At 46.4% G+C, this 27512-nt stretch overlaps 1 protein-coding gene across 2 annotated transcripts in view; it reads right to left on the bottom strand.

Annotated features, from left to right (window-relative positions):
- polr2c (RNA polymerase II subunit C) overlaps positions 1-26916 on the bottom strand; it is a 46676-nt gene extending 19760 nt beyond the window's left edge. The window contains exons 1-5 of one of the 2 annotated variants that reach the window (XM_063066581.1): positions 26762-26916; positions 3846-3895; positions 3637-3705; positions 2810-2862; positions 2520-2648 (exon numbers count right to left, since the gene is read on the bottom strand). In XM_063066581.1, coding sequence (XP_062922651.1) covers positions 2520-2648; positions 2810-2862; positions 3637-3705; positions 3846-3895; positions 26762-26847 — 387 coding nt within the window. In that variant the 5' untranslated portion in view covers positions 26848-26916. The remainder of the gene's footprint in view (positions 1-2519; positions 2649-2809; positions 2863-3636; positions 3706-3845; positions 3896-26761) is intronic. The other variant, XM_063066582.1, reaches the window with a different exon arrangement.
- Positions 26917-27512: the final 596 nt, after the last annotated feature.

Raw genomic sequence — 27512 nt, 5'->3', positions numbered from 1 at the left:
GATTGCTGAGCCTCTGGCAATGATCTTTGCATCATCAATGAGGATGGGAGAGGTTCTAGAGGATTGGAGGGTTACAGATGTTGTTCCCTTATTCAAGAAAGGGAGTAGAGATAGCCCAGGAAATTATAGACCAGTGAATCTTACTTTAGTGGCGATAAGTTGATCGAAAAGATCCTGAGAGGCAGGATTTATGAACATTTGGAGAGGTATAATATGATTAGGAATAGTCAGCATGGCTTTGTGAAAGGCAGGTTGTTCCTTACGAGCCTGATTGAATTTTTTGAGGATGTGACTAAACACATTGATGAAGGTAGAGCAGTAGATGTAGTGTATATGGATTTCAGCAAGACATTTGATAAGGTACCCCATTCAAGGCTTATTGAGAAAGTAAGGAGGCATGGGATCCAAGCGACATTGCTTTGTGGATCCAGAATTGGCTTGCTAGCAGAAGGTAAAGACTGGTTGTAGACGGGTCATATTCTGCATGGAGGTCGGTGACCAGTGGTGTTCCTCAGAGATTTGTTCTGGGACCCCTCCTCATCGTGATTTTTATCAATGACCTGGATGAGGAAGTGGAGGGATAGGTTAGTAAATTTGCCGATGACACAAAGGTTGGAGGTGTTGTGGATAGTGTGGAAAGCTGTCAGAGGTTACAGTGGGACATTGATAGGATACAAAACTGGGCTGCGAAGTGGCAGATGGAGTTCAACCCAGATAAGTGTGAGGCGGTTCATTTTGGTAGGTCAAGTATGATGGCAGAATAAAGTATTAATGGTAAGACTCTTGGCAGTGTGGAGGATCAGAGGGATCTTGGGGTCCGAGTCCATAGGACACTCAAAGCTGCTGCGCAGGTTGACTCGGTGGTTAAGAAGGCATACGGTGCATTGGCCTTCATCAACTATGGGATTGAATCAAGAGCCAAGAGGTAATGTTACAGCTGTATAAGACCCTGGTCAGACCCGACTTGGAATACTGTGCTCATTTCTGGTCACCTCACACAGGAAGGAACTATAGAAAGGATGCAGAAGAGATTTACAAGGATGTTTCCTAGATCTGGAAGCATGCCTTATGAGAATAGGTTGAGTGAACTCGGCCTTTTCTCCTTGGGAGCGGCAGAGGAAGAGAGGTGACCTGATAGAGGTGTATAAGATGATGAGAGGCATTGATCGTGTGGATAGTCAGAGACTTTTTCCCCAGGGCTGAAATGGTTGTCCGAAGAGGGCACAGATTTAAGGTGATTGGAAGCAGGTACAGAGGAGATGTCAGGGGTAAGTTTTTTTAAGCAGAGCGGTAAGTGCATGGAATGGGCTGCCAGCAATGGTGGTGGAGGCAGATATGATAGGATTTTTCGTTAGAGGCTCCTGGATAGGTAAATGGAGCTTAGAAATATAGAGGGATATGGGTAACCCTAGGTAATTTCTAAAGTAAGTACATGTTTGGCAGAGCATAGTGGTCCAAAGGCCTGTATTGTGCTGTAGGTTTTCTATGTTTCTATGTCCTTCAATGTTAAGCTCCCAACTGTGGCTTTCTGTCAGCCATGACTCAGTGATGCCCACAGTGTCATACGAACCAATCTCTAACTGTGCTACGAGTTCGCCCACCTTATTCTGAATGATACACACATTTAAATACAACACCTTCTGTCCCGCATTCTTCGCCCTTTTGAATTTTGCCTCTGTGGTACAACTTAACTCTTTGCTCTGTTTGTATCTGTACCGAATCATTGGCTTGTCCTTCCTTGCTTTCATGTTACACCCATCACCTACTTGCAAGCCTACTGGCTCATCCTCAGCTCTGACATACTGCTTCCTATCCCCCTACCATATTACAAACAAGCAAAAGTCTGCAGATGTTGAAAATCCAAGCAACACACACAAAATGCTAGAGGAACATTATTGGAAAAGAAAACAATCAATGTCTCAGCCAGAAACGTCGACTGTACTCTTTTCCATAGATGCTGCCTGGCAGGCTGAGTTCCTCCAGCATTTTGTGTGTATCCTCAGCACACTAGTTTAAACCACTCCCAAGAGGTGAGTAAAGCTGCCTGCAAGAATATTGGTCCCCCTTGGATTCAAGTGCAACCCATCCCTTTAGTACAAGTCACAGCTGCCCCAGAAGAGGTCCCAATTATCCAGAAATCTGAATCGCTGCTTCCTGCTCCAATTGTTCAGTAAGGGTAGGAATAGAGTGAGGTGGCAGATAAATTTATCTGCTACCTCATTCTGTTCCTATCCTTACTGTGACACAAGCAGCAATCCCGAGAATACTATCCTTGAGGTCCTTCCTATCTTCCTGTTTCTGTTTTCAGGACCTCCTCCCTTTTTCTACAGATGTTGTTGGTATCAACATGTACCACGACTTCTGGCTTTTCAGCATATTGTGGATGCATTCACAAACATCAGTGACCCTGGAGGATCTGTTGTGCAGGCCCACAAGAAAATTAATCTCAGGGTTGTATATGGTGACATATATGTACTTTGATAATAAAATTTACTTTGAACCTTGAAGAGAGCACTTACTGGGATAACCCGAGAATTGTTCGATAGTAGGTCCCTGGAGGTGACATGTCGTGTCTGATCTTCATTGCACTTGACATCTAGGGTCAGCTCCACAGAACATTCTGGGCAGAACTCATCACACGTACAATCCTGAAATGAAGAACGACAGTCAGCGACACACCCATTCACTGATGAAGATACAGAGGTATGCTGCACATGTTCTCCCCTCCCCCCACCGCCACCGTCCTCCCCAACACGACAACCTGTCCTGCCCTCCTCCTGAGACACGTGTACACTCCACACACACATACCCTTGAATACTGCATCTTATCCACAATGTCGTCACTCGTCAGAGGAATTAACCCTGAAATAAAAGAGAAGAAAGTTGGCAATTCTCATGGCTGTAATGTGATTCTCAAAGCATTCACAAATAAAGACAGGAACATTTAGCTTAGATGGCTCAGTCTAACCGAGAACTATTTGCCCCAGAATGATATTTTCCCTATTACCGTATTTACTTCACTTCCCAAAATAACTTCAATACTCTTCTCGAGAGAAAGTATTACTTCAAAGCAACCTCAACTGAATTTCATCTACAAGCAGCTACCAGGTTGTAACAAGGTTCTGTTCTGTAAGTTGGAAATGTGGGAGAGAGGACTACAGAAACAACTCCGATGGGGAAGTTTCATGGGAAGAGCTGCTATCAGCCACATTGACTCAGTGAATGCATCTGCTCAGGGCTCCTAGCTCTGCTCCCACAAACACACACTCTGACTGTCGCTTGTCGAGGTGGTGGTGGCAGAAAAAGCTGGTAATGGGTAGGCATGGAGAAGCACAGAGAGAAGGCATACAAACACATCTAGCCTCTACCCAACAGGAGGTGCCAGCAGCCGTGCTGTAGCCAGTAATTTCACCCACGTCCTTCCCTGCTAGTCTCTTAAATGCTTGCTCATACCTACGGGATGTCTGTAAAGTTGGAGAGGACTGGTACTGGTTCCTGTGAATGTGATAGTGCCCTACATTCCACTTCTGTCACCTGAGATATTCACCACCAACCCAATTCACTAAGGAGACCCTGCTCTGATAACGGTTAAACAGCCCAACCACCCCAGCCCACAGAGCTGCACATCACACTCACCAATTCTGTGAGCGATAAACTCATCGTGGAGAACTGAAGAGTTGGCATCAATCTGCACCCAGTCAATAGCTGCAGGGGAACAAACCGCTGTTACCTGAGGGAAAGAGGTTGAAAGGGGAGTAAAAGGGACAGAGGGTTGAGGGCAGGAGCAGTGAGTGCAGGGAGTGGGCAACTGGGGTACGAGCAGGGGCAGAGTCAACATCACTCACCCAGCGTGGCCACTTCAGCCATCAGAACCCGACGCAGAGCGTTCGCCACCCTGGGGAAAGATGGAAAATCAGCCCAGTCTCAGATACCCGACACCAACCGGGCCTCACCTCCCCCACCACTGACAACCTGGCAGGAGAGACAGGAGAGTCTGCTGAACCTGATATCCCACTTACAGACATTCTGATAGTAAACCCCCAACCCCAGACCTGGGCCTCAGTACCACTCGAAGCAATGGAATGCCTGACCACACTGTTGGCAGCAAGGATTGGTAACAACACACGTAAAAAATGCTGGTGAACACAGCAGGCCAGGCAGCATCTCTAGGAAGAGGTACAGTCGACGTTTCTGCCCGAGACCCTTCATCAGGACTAACTGAAAGAAGAGCTAGTAAGAAATTTGAAAGTGGGAGGGGGGGGGATCTGAAATGATAGGAGAAGACAGGAGGGGGAGGGATGGAGCCAAGAGCTGGACAGGTGATTGGCAAAAGGGATACGACAGGATCATAGAAAACATAGAAAATAGGTGCAGGAGTAGGCCATTCGGCCCTTCGAGCCTGCACCGCCATTTATTATGATCATGGCTGATCATCCAACTCAGAACCCTGCACCAGCCTTCCCTCCATACCCTCTGATCCCCCTAGCCACAAGGCCCATATCTAACTCCCTCTTAAATATAGCCAATGAACTGGCCTCAACTGTTTCCTGTGGCAGAGAATTCCACAGATTCACCACTCTCTGTGTGAAGAAGTTTTTCCTAATCTCGGTCCCAAAAGGCTTCGCCTTTATCCTAAAACTGTGACCCCTCGTTCTGGACCTCCGCAACATCGGGAACAATCTTCCTGCATCAAGCCTGTCCAATCCCTTTAGGATTTTATACGTTTCAATAAGATCCCCCTTCAATCTTCTAAATTCCAACGAGTACAAGCCTAGTTCATCCAGTCTTTCATCATATGAAAGTCCTGCCATCCCAGAAATCAATCTGGTGAACCTTCTTTGCACTCCCTCTATGGCAAGGATGTCTTTCCTCAGATTAGGGGACCAAAACTGCACACAATACTACAGGTGTGGTCTCACCAAGGCCTTGTACAACTGCAGTAGTACCTCCCTGCTCCTGTACTCGAATCCTCTTGCTATGAATGCCAGCATACCATTGGCCTTTTTCACTGCCTGCTGTACCTGCACACCCACTTTCAATGACTGGTGTATAATGACACCCAGGTCTCGTTGCACCTCCCCTTTTCCTAATCGGCCACCATTCAGATAATAATCTGTTTTCCTATTTTTGCCACCAAAGTGGATAACTTCACAGTTATCCACATTAAATTGCATCTGCCATGAATTTGCCCACTCATCCAACCTATCCAAGTCACCCTGCATCCTCTTAGCATCCTCCTCACAGCTAACACTGCCGCCCGGCTTCGTGTCATCCGCAAACTTGGAGATGCTGCATTTAATTCCCTCATCCAAGTCATTAATATATATTGTAAACAACTGGGGTCCCAGCACTGAGCCTTGCGGTACCCCACTAGTCACCGCCTGCCATTCTGAAAAGGTCCCGTTTATTCTCACTCTTTGCTTCCTGTCTGCTAACCAATTCTCCACCCACACCAATACCTTACCCCCAATACCGTGTGCTTTAAGTTTGCACACTAATCTCCTTTGTGGGACCTTGTCAAAAGCCTTTTGAAAATCCAAATATACCACATCCACTGGTTCTCCCCTATCCACTCTACTAGTTACATCCTCAAAAAATTCTATGAGATCCGTCAGACATGATTTTCCATTCACAAATCCATGCTGACGTTGTCTGATCATTTCACCGCTTTCCAAATGTGCTGTTATCACATCCTTGATAACTGACTCCAGCAGTTTCCCCACCACCGACGTTAGGCTAACCGGTCTATAATTCCCCGGTTTCTCTCTCCCTCCTTTTTTAAAAAGTGGGGTTACATTAGCCACCCTCCAATCCTCAGGAACTAGTCCAGAATCTAACGAGTTTTGAAAAATTATCACTAATGCATCCACTATTTCTTGGGCTACTTCTTTAAGCACTCTAGGATGCAGACCATCTGGCCCTGGGGATTTATCTGCCTTCAATCCCTTCAATTTACCTAACACCACTTCCCTACTAACATGTATTTCCCTCAGTTCCTCCATCTCACTGGACCCTCTGTCCCCTACTATTTCCGGAAGATTATTTATGTTCTCCTTAGTGAAGACAGAACCAAAGTAATTATTCAATTGGTCTGCCATGTCCTTGCTCCCCATAATCAATTCACCTGTTTCTGTCTGTAGGGGACCTACATTTGTCTTTACCAGTCTTTTTCTTTTCACATATATATAAAAGCTTTTACAGTCAGTTTTTATGTTCTCTCATAATCTTTTTTCCCCGTCCTAATTAAGCCCTTTGTCCTCCTCTGCTGAACTCCGAATTTCTCCCAGTCCTCAGGTGAGCCACTTTTTCTGGCTAATTTGTATGCTTCTTCTTTGGAATTGATACTATCCCTAATTTCCCTTGTTAGCCACAGGTGCACTAGCTTCCTTGATTTATTCTTTTGCCAAACTGGGATGAACAATTGTTGTAGTTCATCCATGCAATCTTTAAATGCTTGCCATTGCATATCCACCATCAACCCTTTAAGTGTCATTTGCCAGTCTATCTTAGCTAATTCACATCTCATACCTTCAAAGTTACCCCTCTTTAAGTTCAGAACCTTTGTTTCTGAATTAACTATGTCACTCTCCATCTTAATGAAGAATTCCACCATATTATGGTCACTCTTACCCAAGGGGCCTCTCACGACAAGATTGCTAATTAACCCTTCCTCATTGCTCAAAACCCAGTCTAGAATAGCCTGCTCTCTGGTTGGTTCCTCGACATGTTGGTTCAAAAAACAATCCCGCATACATTCCAAGAAATCCTCTTCCTCAGCACCTTTACCAATTTGGTTCACCCAATCTACATGTAGATTGAAGTCACTCATTATAACTGCTAACAACAGGAATTCTGCAGATGCTGGAAATTCAAGCAACACACATAAAAGTTGCTGGTGAACGCAGCAGGCCAGGCAGCATCTCTAGGAAGAGGTGCAGTCGACGTTTCAGGCCGAGACCCTTCGTCAGGACTAACTGAAGGAAGAGTGAGTAAGGGATTTGAAAGCTGGAGGGGGAGGGGGAGATGCAAAATGATAGGAGAAGACAGGAGGGGGAGGGATGGAGCCGAGAGCTGGACAGGTGATAGGCAGAAGGGGATACGAGAGGATCATGGGACAGGAGGTCCAGGAAGAAAGACGGGGGGGGGGTGACCCAGAGGATGGGCAAGAGGTATATTCAGAGGGACAGAGGGAGAAAAAGGAGAGTAGAGAAAGAATGTGTGCATAAAAAAGAGTAACAGATGGGGTACGAGGGGGAGGTGGGGCCTAGCGGAAGTTAGAGAAGTCAATGTTCATGCCATCAGGTTGGAGGCTACCCATACGGAATATAAGGTGTTGTTCCTCCAACCTGAGTGTGGCTTCATCTTTACAGTAGAGGAGGCCGTGGATAGACATGTCAGAATGGGAATAGGATGTGGAATTAAAATGTGTGGCCACTGGGAGATCCTGCTTTCTCTGGCGGACAGAGCGTAGATGTTCAGCAAAGCGGTCTCCCAGTCTGCGTCGGGTCTCACCAATATATAAAAGGCCACATCGGGAGCACCGGACGCAGTATATCACCCCAGTCGACTCACAGGTGAAGTGATGCCTCACCTGGAAGGACTGTTTGGGGCCCTGAATGGTGGTAAGGGAGGAAGTGTAAGGGCATGTGTAGCACTTGTTCCGCTTACACGGATAAGTGCCAGGATGGAGATCAGTGGGGAGGGATGGGGGGGACGAATGGACAAGGGAGTTGTGTAGGGAGCGATCCCTGCGGAATGCAGAGGGGGGGGGAGGGAAAGATATGCTTAGTGGTGGGATCCCATTGGAGGTGGCGGAAGTTACGGAGAATAATATGTTGGACCCGGAGGCTGGTGGGGTGGTAGGTGAGGACCAGGCGAACCCTATTCCTAGTGGGGTGGTGGGAGGATGGAGTGAGAGCAGATGTACGTGAAATGGGGGAGATGCGTTTAAGAGCAGAGTTGATAGTGGAGGAAGGGAAGCCCCTTTCTTTAAAAAATGAAGACATCTCCCTCGTCCTAGAATGAAAAGCCTCATCCTGAGAGCAGATGCGGCGGAGACGGAGGAATTGCGAGAAGGGGATGGCGTTTTTGCAAGAGACAGGGTGAGAAGAGGAATAGTCCAGATAGCTGTGAGAGTCAGTAGGCTTATAGTAGACATCAGTGGATAAGCTGTCTCCAGAGACAGAGACAGAAAGATCTAGAAAAGGGAGGGAGGTGTCGGAAATGGACCAGGTAAACTTGAGGGCAGGGTGAAAGTTGGAGGCAAAGTTAATAAAGTCAACGAGTTCTGCATGTGTGCAGGAAGCAGCGCCAATGCAGTCGTTGATATAGCGAAGGAAAAGTGGGGGACAGATACCAGAATAGGCACGGAACATAGATTGTTCCACAAACCCAACAAAAAGGCAGGCATAGCTAGGACCCATACGGGTGCCCATAGCTACACCTTTAGTTTGGAGGAAATGGGAGGAGCAAAAGGAGAAATTATTAAGAGTAAGGACTAATTCTGCTAGATGGAGCAGAGTGGTGGTAGAGGGGAACTGATTAGGTCTGGAATCCAAAAAGAAGCGTAGAGCTTTGAGACCTTCCTGATGGGGGATGGAAGTATATAGGGACTGGACATCCATGGTGAAAATAAAGCGGTGGGGGCCAGGGAACTTAAAATCATCGAAAAGTTTAAGAGCGTGAGAAGTGTCACGAACATAGGTCGGAAGGGATTGAACAAGGGGTGATAAAACAGTGTCGAGGTATGCAGAAACGAGTTCGGTGGGGCAGGAGCAAGCTGAGACAATAGGTCGGCCAGGACAGGCAGGTTTGTGGATCTTGGGTAGGAGGTAGAAACGGGAAGTGCGGGGTGTGGGAACTGCTCTTCCTTTATTGCACACATTTCTAATTTCCTGTTTAATACCATCCCCGACCTCACTACTACTGTTAGGTGGCCTGTACACAACTCCCACCAGTGTTTTCTGCCCCTTAGTGTTACACAGCTCTACCCATATCGATTCCACATCTTCCCGGTTTATGTCCTTCCTTTCTATTGCGTTAATCTCATCTTTAACCAGCAACGCCACCCCACCTCCTTTTCTTTCATGTCTATCCCTCCTGAATTTTGAATATCCCTGAATGTTGAGCTCCCATTCTTGGTCACCCTGGAGCCATGTCTCTGTGATCCCAACTATATCATATTCATTAATAACAATCTGCATTTTTAATTCATTCACCTTGTTACGAATGCTCCTGGCATTGACACACAAAGCCTTCAGGCGCTCTTTTACAACTCTCTTAGCCCTTATACAATTATGTTGAAAAGTGGCCCTTTTTGATGCTTGCCCTGGATTTGTCGGCCTGCCACTTCTACTTTTCTCCTTACTACTTTTTGCTTCTACCCTCACTCTACACCCCTCTGTCTCTCTGCACTGGTTCCCATCCCCCTGTTGTGAACTAACCTCCTCTCGCCTAGCCTCTTTAATTTGATTCCCACCCCCCAACCATTCTAGTTTAAAGTCACCTCAGTAGCCCCCGCTAATCTCCCTGCCAGGATATTGGTCCCCCTTGGATTCAAGTGTAACCCGTCCTTTTTGTACAGGTCACGCCTGCGCCAAAAGAGGTCCCAATGATCCAAAAACTTGAATCCCTGCCTCCTGCTCCAATCCCTCAGCCACGCATTTATCCTCCACCTCATTGCATTCCTACTCTCACAGGAGGCCCAGGGAGAAAAGGGGAGGGGGCGGCCACAGGATGGACAAGGAGTTATAGTGCGAGGAACAGAGGGAGAAACAAGAGAGAAAAAAAAAGGGAAAAGAAAAAAAGTATAAATAATAAATAAATAACAGATGGGGTACGAGGGGGAAGTGGGGCATTAGCGGAAGTTAGAGAAGTCAGTGTTCATGCCATCAGGTTGGAGGCTACCCAGACGGAATATAAGGTGTTGTTTCTCCAACCTGAGTGTGGCTTCATCTTGATCGTAGAGTACCCCATCCCTTACTTATTTATTATTACATATTTTTTTCTTTTCCCTTTTTTCCTTCCTCTGTCCCTCTCACTATACCCCTTGCCCATCCTCCGGGCTTCCCCCCTCCCCCTTTCTTTCTCCCTAGGCCTCCTGTTCCATGATCCTCTCATATCCCTTTTGCCAATCACCTGTCCAGCTCTTGGCTCCATCCCTCCCCGTCCTGTCTTCTCCTATCATTTCGGATCTCCCCCTCCCCCTCTTAAATCTCTTACTAGCTCTTCTTTCAGTTAGTCCTGACGAAGGGTCTCGGCCCGAAACGTCGACTGTACCTCTTCCTAGAAATGCTGCCTGGCCTGCTGCGTTCACCAGCATTTTTTATGTGTGTTGCTTGAATTTCCAGCGTCTGCAGATTTCCTCGTGTTTGAGGATTGGTAACATCTGCTTTCATTGACCATCAACACACTTGCATACTTACACCTTCCACTACTCAACATACACACCTGAATGAATGTGTGGCAAAGTACAGCTCCACTGCAATTAACAAATTCAAAGTCAAGTTCGTTGTCATACACAGATGTTACTTGCATATAAGCAGCATTCAGGAGGATAACATTAATTATACAACCAACACACTCAAAATATTGGAGGAACTCAGCAGGGCAGGCAGCATATACGGAAAAGAGCAGTCAATGTTTTGGGCCAAGACCCTTCATCAGGACTGAAAACAGAAGTTAGAGTAAGCAGGTGGGGGGAAGGAAGGAAGAAATAAGTTAGTAGGTGATAGGTGAAACCAGGAGAGGTAGAGGGGTTAAGTAAAGAGCTGAGGAATTGATAGGTGGAAGAGATAAAGGGCTTGAGAAGGGAGAATCTGATAGAAGAGAGAGGGGCTTGGAAGAAAGGGAAGTGGGAGCAGCACCAGAGGGAGATGATGGGCAGGTAAGGAGATAAAATGAGAGAGGGAAACGGAAATGGGGAATGGTGAATGAAGGGGGTGGCATTGCCAGAAGTTCGAGGAATCGATGTTGTAGAATTAAAATACCCATTTTAATTCTACGTCCCATTCCCATTCTGACATATCAGTCCATGGCCTACTCTACTACCGCAATGAGGCTACACTCATGTTGGAGGAGCAACACCTTGTATCCCCTGTGGGTAGCCTCCAACCTGATGGCATGACCATCGACTTCTCAAACTTCCAGTAATAGGTTTGGCTGCCTAACTGTGTTACACTCTCTCTCTGTACCTGTAACACTCGATTCTGCATTGTTGTTTGGTCCTCATATTACCTGAATGCACAGTTCCAGTGTAATTGACCAAGGATCGTGTGGGCGGTATGCAAGACGTCTTTCACTGTACCTTGGTACATATGACAAGTATACACCAACTTAACAAATAATACAATAAACTTCTGCACATGCAGTGCCTTGCAAAAGTATTTAGTCCCCAAGCCCAAAAGACAAACTTCCTCCCCAGTTTAAGCTTTCTGGCAGAGACTAGCAGGTTTTAGAAACATAGAAACATAGAAAATAGGTGGAGTAGGCCAGTCAGCCCTTCGAGCCTGCACCGCCATTTATTATGATCATGGCTGATTATCCAACTCAGAACCCCGCCCCAGCCTTCCCTCCATACCCCCTGACCCCTGTAGCCACAAGGGCTATATCTAACTCCCTCTTAAATATAGCCCATGAACTGGCCTCAACAGTTTCCTGTGGCAGAGAATTCCACAGATTCACCACTCTCTGTGTGAAGAAGTTTTTCCTAATCTCGGTCCTAAAAGGCTTCCCCTCTATCCTCAAACTGTGGCCCCTCGTTCTGTACTTCCCCAACATCGGGAACAATCTTCCTGCATCTAGCCTGTTCGATCCCTTTAGGATCTTATACGTTTCAATCAGATCCCCCCTCAATCTTCTAAATTCCAACGAGTACAAGCCCAGTTCATCCAGTCTTTCTTCATATGAAAGTCCCGCCATCCCAGGAATCAATCTGGTGAACCTTCTTTGTACTCCCTCTATGGCAAAGATGTCTTTCCTCAGATTAGGGGACCAAAACTGCACACAATACTCCAGGTGTGGTCTCACCAAGGCCTTGTACAACTGCAGTAGTACCTCCCTGCTCCTGTACTCGAATCCTCTCGCTATAAATGCCAGCATACCATTCGCCTTTTTCACCGCCTGCTGTACCTGCATGCCCACTTTCAATGACTGGTGTATAATGACACCCAGGTCTCGTTGCACCTCCCCTTTTCCTAATCGGCCACCATTCAGATAATAATCTGTTTTCCTATTTTTGCCACCAAAGTGGATAACTTCACATTTATCCACATTAAATTGCATCTGCCATGAATTTGCCCACTCACCCAACCTATCCAAGTCACCCTGCATCCTCTTAGCATCCTCCTCACTGCTAACACTGCCACCCAGCTTCGTGTCATCCGCAAACTTGGAGATGCTGCATTTAATTCCCTCATCCAAGTCATTAATATATATTGTAAACAACTGGGGTCCCAGCACTGAGCCTTGCGGTACCCCACTAGTCACCGCCTGCCATTCTGAAAAGGTCCCGTTTATTCCCACTCTTTGCTTCCTGTCTGCTAACCAATTCTCCACCCACACCAATACCTTACCCCCAATACCGTGTGCTTTAAGTTTGCACACTAATCTCCTGTGTGGGACCTTGTCAAAAGCCTTTTGAAAATCTAAATATACCACATCCACTGGTTCTCCCCTATCCACTCTACTAGTTACATCCTCAAAAAATTCTATGAGATCCGTCAGACATGATTTTCCTTTCACAAATCCATGCTGACGTTGTCCGATCATTTCACCGCTTTCCAAATGTGCTGTTATCACATCCTTGATAACTGACTCCAGCAGTTTCCCCACCACCGACGTTAGGCTAACCGGTCTATAATTCCCCGGTTTCTCTCTCTCTCCTTTTTTAAAAAGTGGGGTTACATTAGCCACCCTCCAATCCTCAGGAACTAGTCCAGAATCTAACGAGTTTTGAAAAATTATCACTAATGCATCCACTATTTCTTGGGCTACTTCTTTAAGCACTCTAGGATGCAGACCATCTGGCCCTGGGGATTTATCTGCCTTCAATCCCTTCAATTTACCTAACACCACTTCCCTACTAACATGTATTTCGCTCAGTTCCTCCATCCCACTGGACCTTCTGTCCCTTACTATTTCTGGAAGATTATTTATGTCCTCCTTAGTGAAGACAGAACCAAAGTAACTATTCAATTGGTCTGCCATGTCCTTGCTCCCCATAATCAATTCACCTGTTTCTGTCTGCAGGGGACCTACACTTGTCTTTACCAGTCTTTTCCTTTTTACATATCTATAAAAGCTTTTACAGTCCGTTTTTATGTTCCCTGCCAGTTTTCTCTCATAATCTTTTTTCCCCTTCCTAATTAAGCCCTTTGTCCTCCTCTGCTGAACTCTGAATTTCTCCCAGTCCTCAGGTGAGCCACTTTCTCTGGCTAATTTGTATGCTTCTTCTTTGGAATTGATACTATCCCTAATTTCTCTTGTCAGTCACGGGTGCACTACCTTCCTTGATTTATTCTTTTGCCAAACTGGGATGAACAATTGTTGTAGTTCATCCATGCAACCTTTAAATGCTTGCCATTGCATATCCACCGTCAATCCTTTAAGTGTCATTTGCCAGTCTATCTTAGCTAATTCACGTCTCATACCTTCAAAGTTACCCCTCTTTAAGTTCAGAACCTTTGTTTCTGAATTAACTATGTCACTCTCCATCTTAATGAAGAATTCCACCATATTATGGTCACTCTTACCCAAGGGGCCTCTCACGACAAGATCGCTAATTAACCCTTCCTCATTGCTCAAAACCCAGTCCAGAATAGCCTGCTCTCCAGTTGGTTCCTCGACATGTTGGTTCAAAAAACCATCCCGCATACATTCCAAGAAATCCTCTTCCTCAGCACCTTTACCAATTTGGTTCACCCAGTCTACATGTAGATTGAAGTCACCCATTATAACTGCTGTTCCTTTATTGCACACATTTCTAATTTCCTGTTTAATACCATCTCCGACCTCACTACTACTGTTTTAATTCAGGAACTCTCTGAATTTAGCAGCATTCATCTTCCCATCAATCCTGACCCCAAATTTCCACTCTGCAGCTGAAAACCTTCCCCACCGCATGATGCTACTTCACCACACTTGACAACCGGGGATAGTGTTACCTGACTGGTGCCCACGTGTTGCCTAATGCTGAGTCCAAAACGTTCTATTTGAGTCTCGTCCAACCACAAGTCCCTCATCCATATCTTTACAGCACCTTCTAAGTGATGCTTTGCAAAGTCATTACAGGCAAGGATATGCTCCTATTTTTACCTAGGGTGTTTTCCTTGCCTCTCTTCCATGAACACCCTTTCTGTGAAAGGTCTTTGAGATTGTGGAGCCATGAACTTCATCTCCACTGACTTCTGCAGCTCACCCAGAGTGATTGTTGGCTCACGGTAGCCTCTCTTACAAACACTGTTCGTCTCCAGCGACTAAGTTTAGAGGGGCAGCCTAGGCAGAATGGAGGTAGTTTCATATTTTTTCCACTTTTTCAAGATGGACTGCACTGAGCCATTGAGATATTCTGGTAGCCTTCCCCAGATTTGTGCTTCCCTGTTCATTTCCCTGACTGCTTTGAATGCTCTTTCGTCTTCATTTTGGTTTGGTCTGTTGAAAATCTACCATACTGTTGGACCTTACAGAGAGAGGGAGTATTTATTAGACCATAAGATATAGGAGCAGAAGTAGGCCATTCGGCCTATCATTGTCTGCTCTGCCATTCAATCATGGCCTGATCCAACTCTTCCAGTCATCCCCACTCCCCTGCCTTCTCCCCATACCCTTTCATGCCCTGGCTAATCAAGAACCTATCTATCTCTACCTTAAATACACCCAATGACTTGGCCTTCACAGCCACTCGCAGCAACGAATTCCACAGATTTACCACCCTCTGACTAAAGTAATTTCTCCGCATCTCAATTCTAAATGGACGTCCTTCAATCCTGAAGTCATACCCTCTTGTCCTATAATCCCATACCATGGGAAATAACTTTGCCATATCTAATCTGTTCAAGCCTTTTAATATTCGAAATGTTTCTATGATATCTCCGCCCCCCTCATTCTCCTGACCTCCAGGGAATACAGCCCAAGAGCTGCCAAGCATTCCCATATGGTAACCCTTTCACTCCTAGAATCATTCTTGTGGATCTTCTCTGAATCTTCTCCTGTGTCAGTATATCCTTTCTAAAACAAGGAGTCCAAAGCTGCACACAATACTCCAATTTCTCCTTTGGCTCCTCCCACTTCCTCCAAACTAAAGGTGTAGCTATGGGCACCCGTATGGGTCCTAGCTATGCCTGCCTTTTTGTTCGCTTTGTAGAACAATCTATGTTCCGTGCCTATTCTGGTATCTGTCCCCCACTTTTTCTTCGCTACATCGATGACTGCATTGGCGCTGCTTCCTGCACACATGCAGAACTCGTTGACTTTATTAACTTTGCCTCCAACTTTCACCCTGCCCTCAAGTTTACCTGGTCCATTTCCGACACCTCCCTTCCCTTTCTAGATCTTTCTGTCTCTGTCTCTGGAGACAGCTTATCCACTGATGTCTACTATAAGCCTACTGACTCTCACAGCTATCTGGACTATTCCTCTTCTCACCCTGTCTCTTGCAAAAACGCCATCCCCTTCTCGCAATTCCTCCGTCTCCGCCGCATCTGCTCTCAGGATGAGGCTTTTCACTCTAGGACGAGGGAGATGTCTTCCTTTTTTAAAGAAAGGGGCTTCCCTTCCTCCACTATCAACTCTGCTCTTAAACGCATCTCCCCCATTTCACGTACATCTGCTCTCACTCCATCCTCCCGCCACCCCACTAGGAATAGGGTTCCCCTGGTCCTCACCTACCACCCCACCAGCCTCCGGGGTGCAACATATTATTCTCCGTAACTTCCGCCACCTCCAACGGGATCCCACCACTAAGCACATCTTTCCCTCCGCCCCCCCCCCCGCATTCCGCAGGGATCGCTCCCTACGCAACTCCCCTGTCCATTCGTGCCCCCCATCCCTCCCCACTGATCTCCCTCCTTGCACTTATCCGTGTAAGCGGAACAAGTGCTACACATGCCCTTACACTTCCTCCCTTACCACCATTCAGGGCCCCAAACAGTCCTTCCAGGTGAGGCGACACTTCACCTGTGAGTTGGCTGGGGTGATATACTGCGTCCGGTGCTCCCGATGTGGCCTTCTATATATTGGTGAGACCTGACGCAGACTGGGAGACTGCTTTGCTGAACATCTACACTCTGTCCGCCAGAGAAAGCAGGATCTCCCAGTGGCCAAACATTTTAATTCCACATCCCATTCCCATTCTGACATGTCTATCCACGGCCTCCTCTACTGTAAAGATGAAGCCACACTCAGGTTGGAGGAACAACACCTTATATTCCGTCTGGGTAGCCTCCAACCTGATGGCATGAACAGCGACTTCTCTAACTTCCGCTTAGGCCCCACCTCCCCCTCGTACCCCATCTGTTACTCATTTTTATGCACACATTCTTTCTCTCACTCTCCTTTTTCTCCCTCTGTCCCTCTGAATATACCTTTTGCCCATCCTCTGGTTCACCCCCCCCCCTTGCCTTTCTTCCCGGACCTCCTGTCCCATGATCCTCTCGTATCCCCTTTTGCCTATCACCTGTCCAGCTCTTGGCTCCATCCCTCCCCCTCCTGTCTTCTCCTATCATTTTGGATCTCCCCCTCCCCCTCCCACTTTCAAATCCCTTACTCACTCTTCCTTCAGTTAGTCCTGACGAAGGGTCTCGGCCTGAAACGTCGACTGCACCTCTTCCTGCAGATGCTGCCTGGCCTGCTGCGTTCACCAGCAACTTTGATGTGTGTTGTTTGAATTTCCAGCATCTGCAGAATTCCTGTTGTTCACAATACTCCAGGTATGGCCTCACAAGTGCCTTATAGAGCATCAACCTCACATAGATAGATAGATAGATAGACAGGCATACTTTATTGATCCTGAGGGAAATTGGGTTTCGTTACAGTTGCACCAACCAAGGATAGAGTATAAATATAGTAATATAAAACCATAAATAATTAAATAATATGTAAATTATGTCAGATGGAAATAAGTCCAGGACCAGCCTATTGGCTCAGCGTGTCTGACCCTCCAAGTGAGGAGTTGTAAAGTTTGATGGCCACAGGCAGGAATGATTTCCTATGACACTCAGTGTTGCATCTCGGTGGAATGAGTCTCTGCTCTTATATTCTATACCTCTAGAAATGAATGCCAACATTGCACTCACCTGCTTCACAACCGACTCAACCTGGTGATCCTCCAATTTTCTATATCTACAAATCGGGTGAGTCGGTAAGGTAATATACAGTATTGCACCTGAGGAAAGTTAGTGTAGCAATTACAAAGGAGATGAATACTTATTCAGCCTCTTAATTTTGGTTTTTAATTTTTAACAAATTGTTGACAGGTTTTGGAATTTTCCTTTTGATTTGACATGATGCACCATTTTCTTACTTCAATTAATTTTAAATTTAGAGAATGAGGCAGTAAGTATGGAAGTAGCTATGGGGGTTTAATACGTTTTCAAGGCACCGGGGTCATAAGAGTACTACAGCACAGAAACAGGCCCTTCGGCCCATCTTGTCCATAATGAACTGTTGTTCTGCTCAGTCACATTGACCCACACCTGAATCATAGTACTCAATATCATTCCCAACCGTGTACCTATCCAGACTTCTATTCAGTGTTACAATTCAACCTGCATATACAACTTCCACTGGCAGCTCATTCCACCCTCTGAATGTTGTTCAACCCCTTAAATATTTTACCATTCACCCTTAACCTATGACCTCTAATTCTAGTCTCACCCCACGTCCGTGGTGAAAGCCTGGTTTGCATCAACTCTATTCACAGATATCAACGTTTTTTATACAGTCGGCCCTCCGTATCCACGGATTCAACCAACCACGGATCGAAAATACTGTACAAGTATCCCCCGCTATCCGAAAGTAGAGCATTCCTATGAAACCCTTCGTAAGCCGAACCCAAAAAAATAACCTACCAAATCATACCAAATAACACATAAAACCTAAAATAACACTAACATATAGTAAAAGCAGGAATGCTATGCTACCAGCAGAACCAATAGTAACAGTGGCTGCTTTCAAAATTCTTTCTCTCTGCATGTAAGTAGTACGAATGGTGGACACAGGCAAGTTCAACGCACGCACAATGTCTTTATTTCGTTCGCCACGATCAAAACGCTTAATTACGTCTAGTTTTACGCTAAGCGTAACACCCTTACGAGCTCTCTCAGGCTTTTCTGATACCTTAGGACATATCTTGCTAACGGATGCACAAAATAAATCGAGATAAAGCACTCTCGCTGCTCGGGGTGCGCGCTGCCTCTATAACGGCTCTCTGCAAAAGAAACGCTGAACGCTATTTTCGCTTTTCGTAACACCCTTACGAGCTCTCTTGGGTTTTTCTGATACCTTAGGACATATCTTGCTAACGGATGCACAAAATAAATCGAGATAAAGCACTCTCGCTGCTCGGGGTGCGCGCTGCCTCTATAACGGCTCTCTGCAAAAGAAACGCTGAACGCTATTTTCGCTTTTCGTAACACCCTTACGAGCTCTCTTGGGCTTTTCTGATACCTTAGGACATATCTTGCTAACAGATGCACAAATAAAGAGACATGAAGCACTCTCGCTGCTCGGGGTGCGCGCTGCCTCTATAACAGCTCTCAGCAAAACAAACGTTGAACGCTATTTTCACAACACTCTTACGAGCTCTCTTAGGGACTTGAGCACCCGCGAATTTTGGTATCCGCGGCGGGACCCGGAACCAATCCCCCATAGATACGGAGGGCCGACTGTACTTTAATGAAATCTCCCCTCATTCTTCTACACTCTAAGGAATAAAGTCCTAACTTATCCAACCTTTTTCTGTAACTCAGGTCATCAAGTCCCAGCAGCATCAGAACGGTACACGATATGCTGAATTTGGCCTCAACAACATCTTAAACAACGTTCACGTAATATCCCAGCTCCTGTACTCATTTATGAAAGTCAATGTGTCAAGAGCTTTCTTTATGATGCTATCTCCCTGTAACACCACTTTCAAGGAATTACGGATCTGTACTCAGATCCCTCTGTTCTACTGCACTCGTCAGTGCCCTACTGTTCAGTGTGCAAGTCCTCAGCTGGTTTGTCCTCCCAAAGTGCAACAATTCACACTTGTCTGCATTAAATTCCATCTGCCCCTTTTCAGTCCATTTTCCAGCTGACACAGATCCAGTTGTTAGCTTTGATACCCTTCCCTGCTGTTCATTATGATGCCAAATATTGGTGTCATCTGCAAACATGCTGATTTAGTTAACCACATCATCGTGCAGATCAACAGTCATAGAGAAGTGCAGCATAGAAAGAGGCCCTTTTGCCAAGTTAGTCCATTTAAACTGCTACTTCCACAAACCTGTACCAAGATCAGAATCCATGTACCTATCCAAACTTCTCTTAAATGTTGAAATCAGGCTCACATGCACCACTTGCGCTAGCAGCTCTTTCTACACTCTCACGACCATCTGAGTGAATTAGTTTCCTCACACGTTCCCCTTAAACCTTACACTTTTCACACTTAACCTATGACTTCTGTTTGTAGTCCCACCCAACCTCAGAGGAAAAAGCCTGCTTTTATTTACCCTATCCATACCCCTCACAACTTTGTCTACCTCTATCAAATCTCCTCTCAGTCTTCTGCATTCCAAGGAATAAAGACCTAACCTATTTAATTTTTCCTTATAACCCAGGTCTTCCTATCCCGACAACATCCTTGTAAATTTTCTCTGTACTCTTTCAGACTTATTTACAACTTTCCTGTAGGTAGGTGACCAAAACTGCACACAATACCCCAATTAGGCCTCACCAAAGTCTTATACAACTTCAACATAGCATCTCAACTCCTGAACTCAGTACTTTGACTTATGAAGGCCAATTTGCTGAAAGCTTTCTCTATGACCCTATCTACCTATGCTGCCACTTCCAATGAATTATGGACCTGTATTTCTAGATCACTTTGTTCTTCCACACTCCTCAGTGCAAGTCCTACTCTGATTGGTGCTATTAACATGCAAGACTTTGCACTTGTCTGCACTAAATTCAATCTGTCATTTTTCAGCCCATTTTTCCAATTGGTTCGGCTTCTGCTGCAAGCTCTGATAGTCTTCCTCACTGTCCACTACATCCCCAATATGGATGTCAACTGCAAATGTGCTATACAGTATCATTGATTATAGATGATAAACATCAACAGACTGGCACCAATCCCTCTGATACACTACTACTCACAGGCCTCCAGTCATTCAAGCAGCCACTCTTCGGCTTCTCTCACAAAACCAATGTCTAATCCAATTTACTACCTAATCCTGAATGCTAAGCAACTGAACTTCTTGACCAACCTTCGTCGAAGGTCTTGCTAAAGTCTATATAGACAACACCCATTGCCTTTTCTTCATAAGTTTTCCTGGTAACCTCCTTGAAAAACTCTATTATTGGTTAGGCACAAACCCATGTTGACTATCCCTAATCAGGCCCTCTTTTTAAAAAACATCAGTTGTGTGTGTTTGTGTTCAAAAAGCAGTGATTTTTGTCACTGATAGTCGGTGAGAAATAAGGTGACAATTCAGAACTGTTCACCTCATTGCAGTTTCAAATATTCAGGCTTGGAGATGCCAGAAACAGCCAAGAGTGAAAATGCGATGACTTCACTACTTCAGCAAGTTAGGAACTACAAAGAATTTGAAGGTATCAACAAACATCTTGAATGTTAAAATTCAAATGAAGATTGGAGGATGCAACCGTCCATGGTATTGTATGAAAACAGGCCATTATCTGCACTAGCAGACATCCCACCTCTCCCGGAAGATCCGGGAGTCTCCCGCATATTGATAGTGACTCCCTGACCACCGGAAATTATGTACAATATCCCGGAAATAGATTTTTTGAGAGGGAGAGAGAGAGAGGGAGAGCGAGCATCCTGATTGGTCTCCCTTCGTGCTAAGAGTGGTCCCCAACCACCGGGCTGTGAGGAAACAATATGATTTGGCGATATGAAACGATATGTGTCAGCTGCACGTTTCCTCATTCCCTGTCACGCACTGTTGAACTTGAACACACGTGAGGTCATTACGCACGCGTCATCCATGTCAGCGCGGGAAGGAGATCAACTCCTCGAGCTTGTAAATGACGGCGGGCTGAAAAGTATGTTTGACATAACATCTCTGCCGGCATTCTGGATCAAAGTCAAGGCTGAATATCCTGAGATAGCCACGGAAGCACTGAAAACGTTGCTTTCATTTCCAACATCATATTGCTAAGAAGAGGAGTTTTCAGCAATGAAAGCAATGAAAACTAAATTGCGGAATAGACTGGACATAAGGAACCCCCTTTGAGTATCGCTGTCTCCCATCACCCCTCGATAGGACTGTGTTGTTGCAGGAAAACAAGCCCAGGGCTCCCACTGATTCAGCGATATTGGTGTGTTATAATGATTTTATATGTTCATATGGGGAAGTTATGAGCTGTGTGTATAATATCCAAACTTTACTTAAAATATTGTGATGCTATTGACTTATCATCTATATTCCAGTCGTGATTAACACCCCCCGCCCCCCCACTCCGGTTGGCCGGTCCGCAAGAATATTGTCAATATTAAACCGGTCTGCGGTGCAAAAAATGTTGGGGACCCCTGCTAAGTGGACCTATCAGTTTTCTCTGTGGGCGGGCTTTACAGTCGACCTCAAAAATAATGACAGTGTTGCTCGCTGCACTGTTTGCAACAGTGATTTTTCTATTGCCCATGGTGGGTTAAAATGTAAAAGACATGTTGAGGTGAGTTTAACAGGTGTCATTACAGCATAGCTAACGTTATTTAAACTAGCTGGCTGGCTGCTAAGGAGCTACTCTATTGATGTCCTACGTGATGAGGCCAAATTCCCTGTAGACTTGCTTAAAGTTGTAATAGAATAAACATGATAATATAAGTACATATTTTAATGTCACATTTGCTGCGTATACCCAACTTGGTTTACAGATTAGACAAAAATCACTAAACAAAGCATTACATACACTTTTGGGGGTCGACAGGGGCGGGGGGGGGAGATATGGGATTGCGGGGGGTGGGGGTGCTACCTCCCTGAAATGACTTTTTGCAGAGTGAGATGTCTGCACTAGGTGCCTGTACCGACTTTATTTATTTTGTACACTGGATGAATTCCTCCGCCAATAATCATTAGGGACTAACACACAGTTTTAGGGTACTGTAGTACTATGGGCAAAGTCCTAATTTATTTAGGTTTCATTTAAATACATAATTTATTACTTAGTTTGTATTTTTTAAAGCATTTTTAACTATGTCCAGGAAACTTCGACTAATTGGGGCAGCCACTTAAATTCTACTGGTCCAAATTGTCCCAATTAACCAGAATCCACTATATTTAGATATTCTGTCTCTTAGAATTTAACATAGAACATAGAAATCGACAGCACATTACAGGCCCATTGGTCTACAATGTTGGGCTGACCATGTAACCTACAGATTTACTGTAACGCATAGCACTCTATTTTTCTAAGCTCCGGGTACTATCTAAGAGCCTCTTAAAAGACCCTATTGTATCTGCCTCCACCACCGTCGCTAGCAGAACATTCCATGTACCCACCGCTCTCTGAAAAAATTACCACCCACATCCCCTCTGTACCTGCTTCCATGCATCCTAAAACTATGTCCTCTCGTGTTAGCCATTTCAGCCCTGGGAAAAAAACCTCTGACTATCCACATGATTAACGCCTCTCATCATCTTATACACCTCTATCAAGTCATCTCTCATCCTGGAACAGGCCAAACTCCCACAAAAGCTGTTGCTTAACTTCTACAGAAGCACAACTGAAACCATCCTGACCGTCAGTGCCACAGTGTGATATCTCAGCTGCACAGCCGCTGAGCGACAAGACCTGCATCGCGTGTTGAAGGCGGCCCAGCGGACTGTCAGGATGGAGCTCCCAGGACTGGACACCATCTACTCCAGCAGACTCAGGAGGAAAGCAATCAGCACCACACAACCCGGCCACTCCCTGTCTGACCCGCTGCCTTCCAGCAAAAGGTTCAGGACACTAAAAGCCAGAACAAATAGACTGAGGAACAGCTTCTATCCCAGAGCTGCGGCCTCCATCACACCACTCCACAGAACAATGACTGAAACTGTGAACACACACAGGGACATACCAGGACTCAAATACTTTGTGCATTACTGTGATATTCTGGTGCTGCTACAACTTATTTTCTGCTACTTGTCTATTTAATATTGTTTTTCTATCACTGTCTTGTTTTTATCTATCGCTTTATTTAACTACCTGAAAGGAAGCCAAACAGAGTTTCATTGTAAACAAGAGGAATTCTGCAGATGCTGGAAATTCAGGCAACACCCATCAAAGTTGCTGGTGAACGCAGCAGGCCAGGCAGCATCTCTAGGAAGAGGTACAGTCGACGTTTCGGGCCGAGACCCTTTGTCAGGACTAACTGAAGGAAGAGTTAGTAAGAGATTTGAAAGTTGGAGGGGGAGGGGGAGATCCAAAATGATAGGAGAAGACAGGAGGGGGAGGGATGGAGCCAAGAGCTGGACAGGTGATTGGCAAAAGGGGATATGAGAGGATCATGGGACAGGACGTCCGGGAAGAAAGACAAGGCAGGGGGAACCCAGAGGATGGGCAAGGGGAATATTCAGAGGGACAGAGGGAGAAAAAGGAGAGTGAGAGAAAGAATGTGTGTATATAAATAAATAACAGATGGGGTACGAGGGGGAGGTGGGGCATTAGTGGAAGTTAGAGAAGTCGATGTTCATGTCATCAGGTTGGAGGCTACCCAGACGGAATATAAGGTGTTGTTCCTCCAACCTGAGTGTGGCTTCATCTTTACAGTAGAGGAGGCCGTGGATAGACATATCAGAATGGGAATGGGATGTGGAATTAAAATGTGTGGCTACTGGGAGATCCTGCTTTCTCTGGCGGACAGAGCGTAGATGTTCAGCAAAGCGGTCTCCCAGTCTGCGTCGAGTCTCGTCAATATAGAAGGAAAAGTGGGGGACAGATATGCCTGCCTTTTTGTCCTCAAAGCTCTCCGCTTCTTTTTGGATTCCAGACCTAACCAGTTCCCCTCTACCACCACTCTGCTCCTTCCAGCGGAATTAGTCCTTACTCTTAATAATTTCTCCTTTGGCTCCTCCCACTTTCTCCAAACTAAAGGTGTAGCTATGGGCACCCGTATGGGTCCTAGCTATGCCTGCCTTTTTGTTGGGTTTGTGAAACAATCTATGTGCCATGCCTATTCTGGTATCCGTCCCCCACTTTTCCTTCGCTACATCGATGACTGCATTAGCGCTGCTTCCTGCACGCATGCAGAACTTGTTGACTTTATTAACTTTGCCTCCAACTTTCACCCTGCCCTCAAGTTTACCTGGTCCATTTCTGACACCTCCCTCCCCTTTCTAGATCTTTCTGTCTATCTCTGGAAACAGCTTATCTACTGATGTCTACTATAAGCCTACTGACTCTCACAGCTATCTGGACTATTCCTCTTCTCACCCTGTCTCTTGCAAAAACGCCATCCCCTTCTCGCAATTCCTCCGTCTCCGCCACATCTGCTCTCAGGATGAGGCTTTTCATTCCGGGACGAAGCAGATGTCCTCCTTTTTTTTTAAAGAAAGGGGCTTCCCTTCCTCCACCATCAACTCTGCTCTCAAACGCATCTCCCCCATTTCACGTACATCTGCTCTCACTCCATCCTCCTGCCACCCCACTAGGAATAGGGTTCCCCTGGTCCTCACCTACCACCCCAGCAACCTCCGGGTCCAACATATTATTCTCTGTAACTTCCACCACCTCCAACGGGATTCCACCACTAAGCACATCTTTCCCTCCCCCCAACTCTGCGTTCCGCAGGGATCGCTCCCTACTCAACTCCCTTGTCCATTTGTCCCCCCCCCATCCCACCCCACTGATTTCCCTCCTGGCACTTATCCTTGTAAGCGGAACAAGTGCTACACATGCCCTTACACTTCCTCCCTTACCACCATTCAGGGCCCCAAACAGTCCTTCCAGGTGAGGCAACACTTCATCTGTGAGTTGGCTGGGGTGATATTCTGGGTCTGGTGCTGCTGATGTGGCCTTCTATATATTGGCGAGACCCAACGCAGACTGGGAGATCATTTTGCTGAACACCTACGCTCTGTCCGCCAGAGAAAGCAGGATCTCCCAGTGGCCACACTTTTTAATTCCACGTCCCATTCCCATTCTGATATGTCTATCCACTGCCTCCTCTACTGTAAAGATGAAGCCACACTCTGGTTGCAGGAACAACACCTCATATTCCGTCTGGGTAGCCTCCAACATGATGGCATGAACATTGACTTCTCAAACTTCTGCTAATGCCCCACCTCCCCCTCGTACCCCATCTGTTATTTATTTATATACACACATTCTTTCTCTCTCTCGTTTTTCTCCCTCTGACTATACCCCTTGCCCATCCTCTGGGTTTCCCACCCCCCTTGTCTTTCTCCCTGGGCCTCCTGTCCCATGATCCTCTCATATCCCCTTTGCCAATCACCTGTCCAGCTCTTGGCTCCATCCCTCCCCCTGCTGTCTTCTCCTATCATTTTGGATCTCCCCCTCCCACTTTCAAATCTCTTACTAGCTCTTCCTTCAGTTAGTCCTGACGAAGGGTCTCGGCCTGAAACGTTGACTGTACCTCTTCCTAGAGATGCTGCCTGGCCTGCTGCGTTCACCAGCAACTTTGATGTGTGATGCTAGAGTTTCATTGTACCTATGTATAATGACAATAAAGATCATTCAATTCAATTCCTCCGTTGCTCCAAGGAGAAAAGGCCAAATTCACTCAACCTATTCTCATAAGGCATGCTTCCCAATCCAGGCAATATCCTTGTAAATCTCCTCTGTACTCTTTCTAGTTTCCACATCCTTCCTGTAGTGAGGTGACCAAAACTAAACACAGTCATTGGCCTATAATTTCCCAGCTTATTCTTCGAGCCTTTCTTGAATGACAGAACATCACGAGTCCTCCTCCAATGGTCTGGCACCTCACCCGTGCCTTACGGCTGTTTTAAATACTGCTGCCAGGGCCCCTGCAATTTTTGCGTTAGGGTCATTTTGTCAAATGTACCGTTGAAAGTATTCTAACTGGTCGCATCAAGGTCGGGTACCGCAATTCGAATGGATCTAGTTTCGACTGCAACATTCAAGGGAAGTTTGGGTAAGTACATGGTGGGTCTATGCAGAGTAACACAGTTAGGCACGGACTTGATGGGTTGGAGATGTTTCTGGCCTGTAGTAATGGAAACAGAAATTCTCCCCACCGTCTGTAGGAGCTGCTGCGAGAGGCCCATGTCCATCATCCAGGCTCCGTCACTCTCTCATGTCTGCAGTCGGGTATGATAAGAGCTACTTCATTTCAAGGATTTGCTGCACAATGCCGATCACTGTCTCAGCACAGTGCCCTGTGATTACCATGCCATGGACCTGTTTCGCATGAGTGCCTTGCTTTCTTTTGCACAATCTCGCTTCTCTTCCCCTGAAGGGAATAAAGCGTGAACATTCATGCAGTGTGTCTGTACCCACTGGCTACGCTGCTACAAACTTTCCTGTGGCACCCCTTCCCCAGCACATGATAGCAGACCCCGGCACTCACGACAGCTCCGTGTTCTCCACGACGAATTTAACATTCTCGTCCGTCAGCTCCGTGATCCGGACCGTCGGCTGGTTCGCGTATGGCATGGCGGCCGACCTCCTCTTTCCCGGCAGGCCCCGCGTCACGCTGCGACTGACAGTCCCGCCATATGCTCCTGACCTCTTTCCCGGCCAGCCCCGCGATATTACTCCCCTCCCCTGGAGGTCTCGGTGACGTAGGAGGCCGTTCTGTCTGCGCCGACTCCTTGCCGACATTGCGCACCCCGGGAGGTTCGAGCACTCCGCCCGCTGGGTTTCTCTGACCTGCTCCCTCCACCAGCAATTCTGCACATGCTGGACTCTGACCCCCACATCACTGCTCCGGTTTCTGACCACCTACCTCCACCAGCAATTCTGCACATGCTGGAGTCTGACCCCCACATCACTGCTCCGGTTTCTGACCTGCTCCCTCCACCAGCAATTCTGCAGATGCTGGAGTCTGACCCCCACATCACTGCTCCGGTTTCTGACCACCTACCTCCACCAGCAATTCTGCACATGCTGGACTCTGACCCCCACATCACTGCTCCGGTTTCTGACCACCTACCTCCACCAGCAATTCTGCACATGCTGGAGTCTGACCCCCACATCACTGCTCCGGTTTCTGACCTGCTCCCTCCACCAGCAATTCTGCACATGCTGGAGTCTGACCCCCACATCACTGCTCCGGTTTCTGACCACCTACCTCCACCAGCAATTCTGCACATGCTGGA

The sequence above is a fragment of the Mobula hypostoma genome, chromosome 14 (assembly GCF_963921235.1).
Source record: "Mobula hypostoma chromosome 14, sMobHyp1.1, whole genome shotgun sequence".
NCBI lineage: Eukaryota > Metazoa > Chordata > Chondrichthyes > Myliobatiformes > Myliobatidae > Mobula > Mobula hypostoma.
The sequence above is the reverse complement of the archived record's forward strand: the minus strand, read 5'-3'. Positions and strand labels throughout refer to the sequence as shown.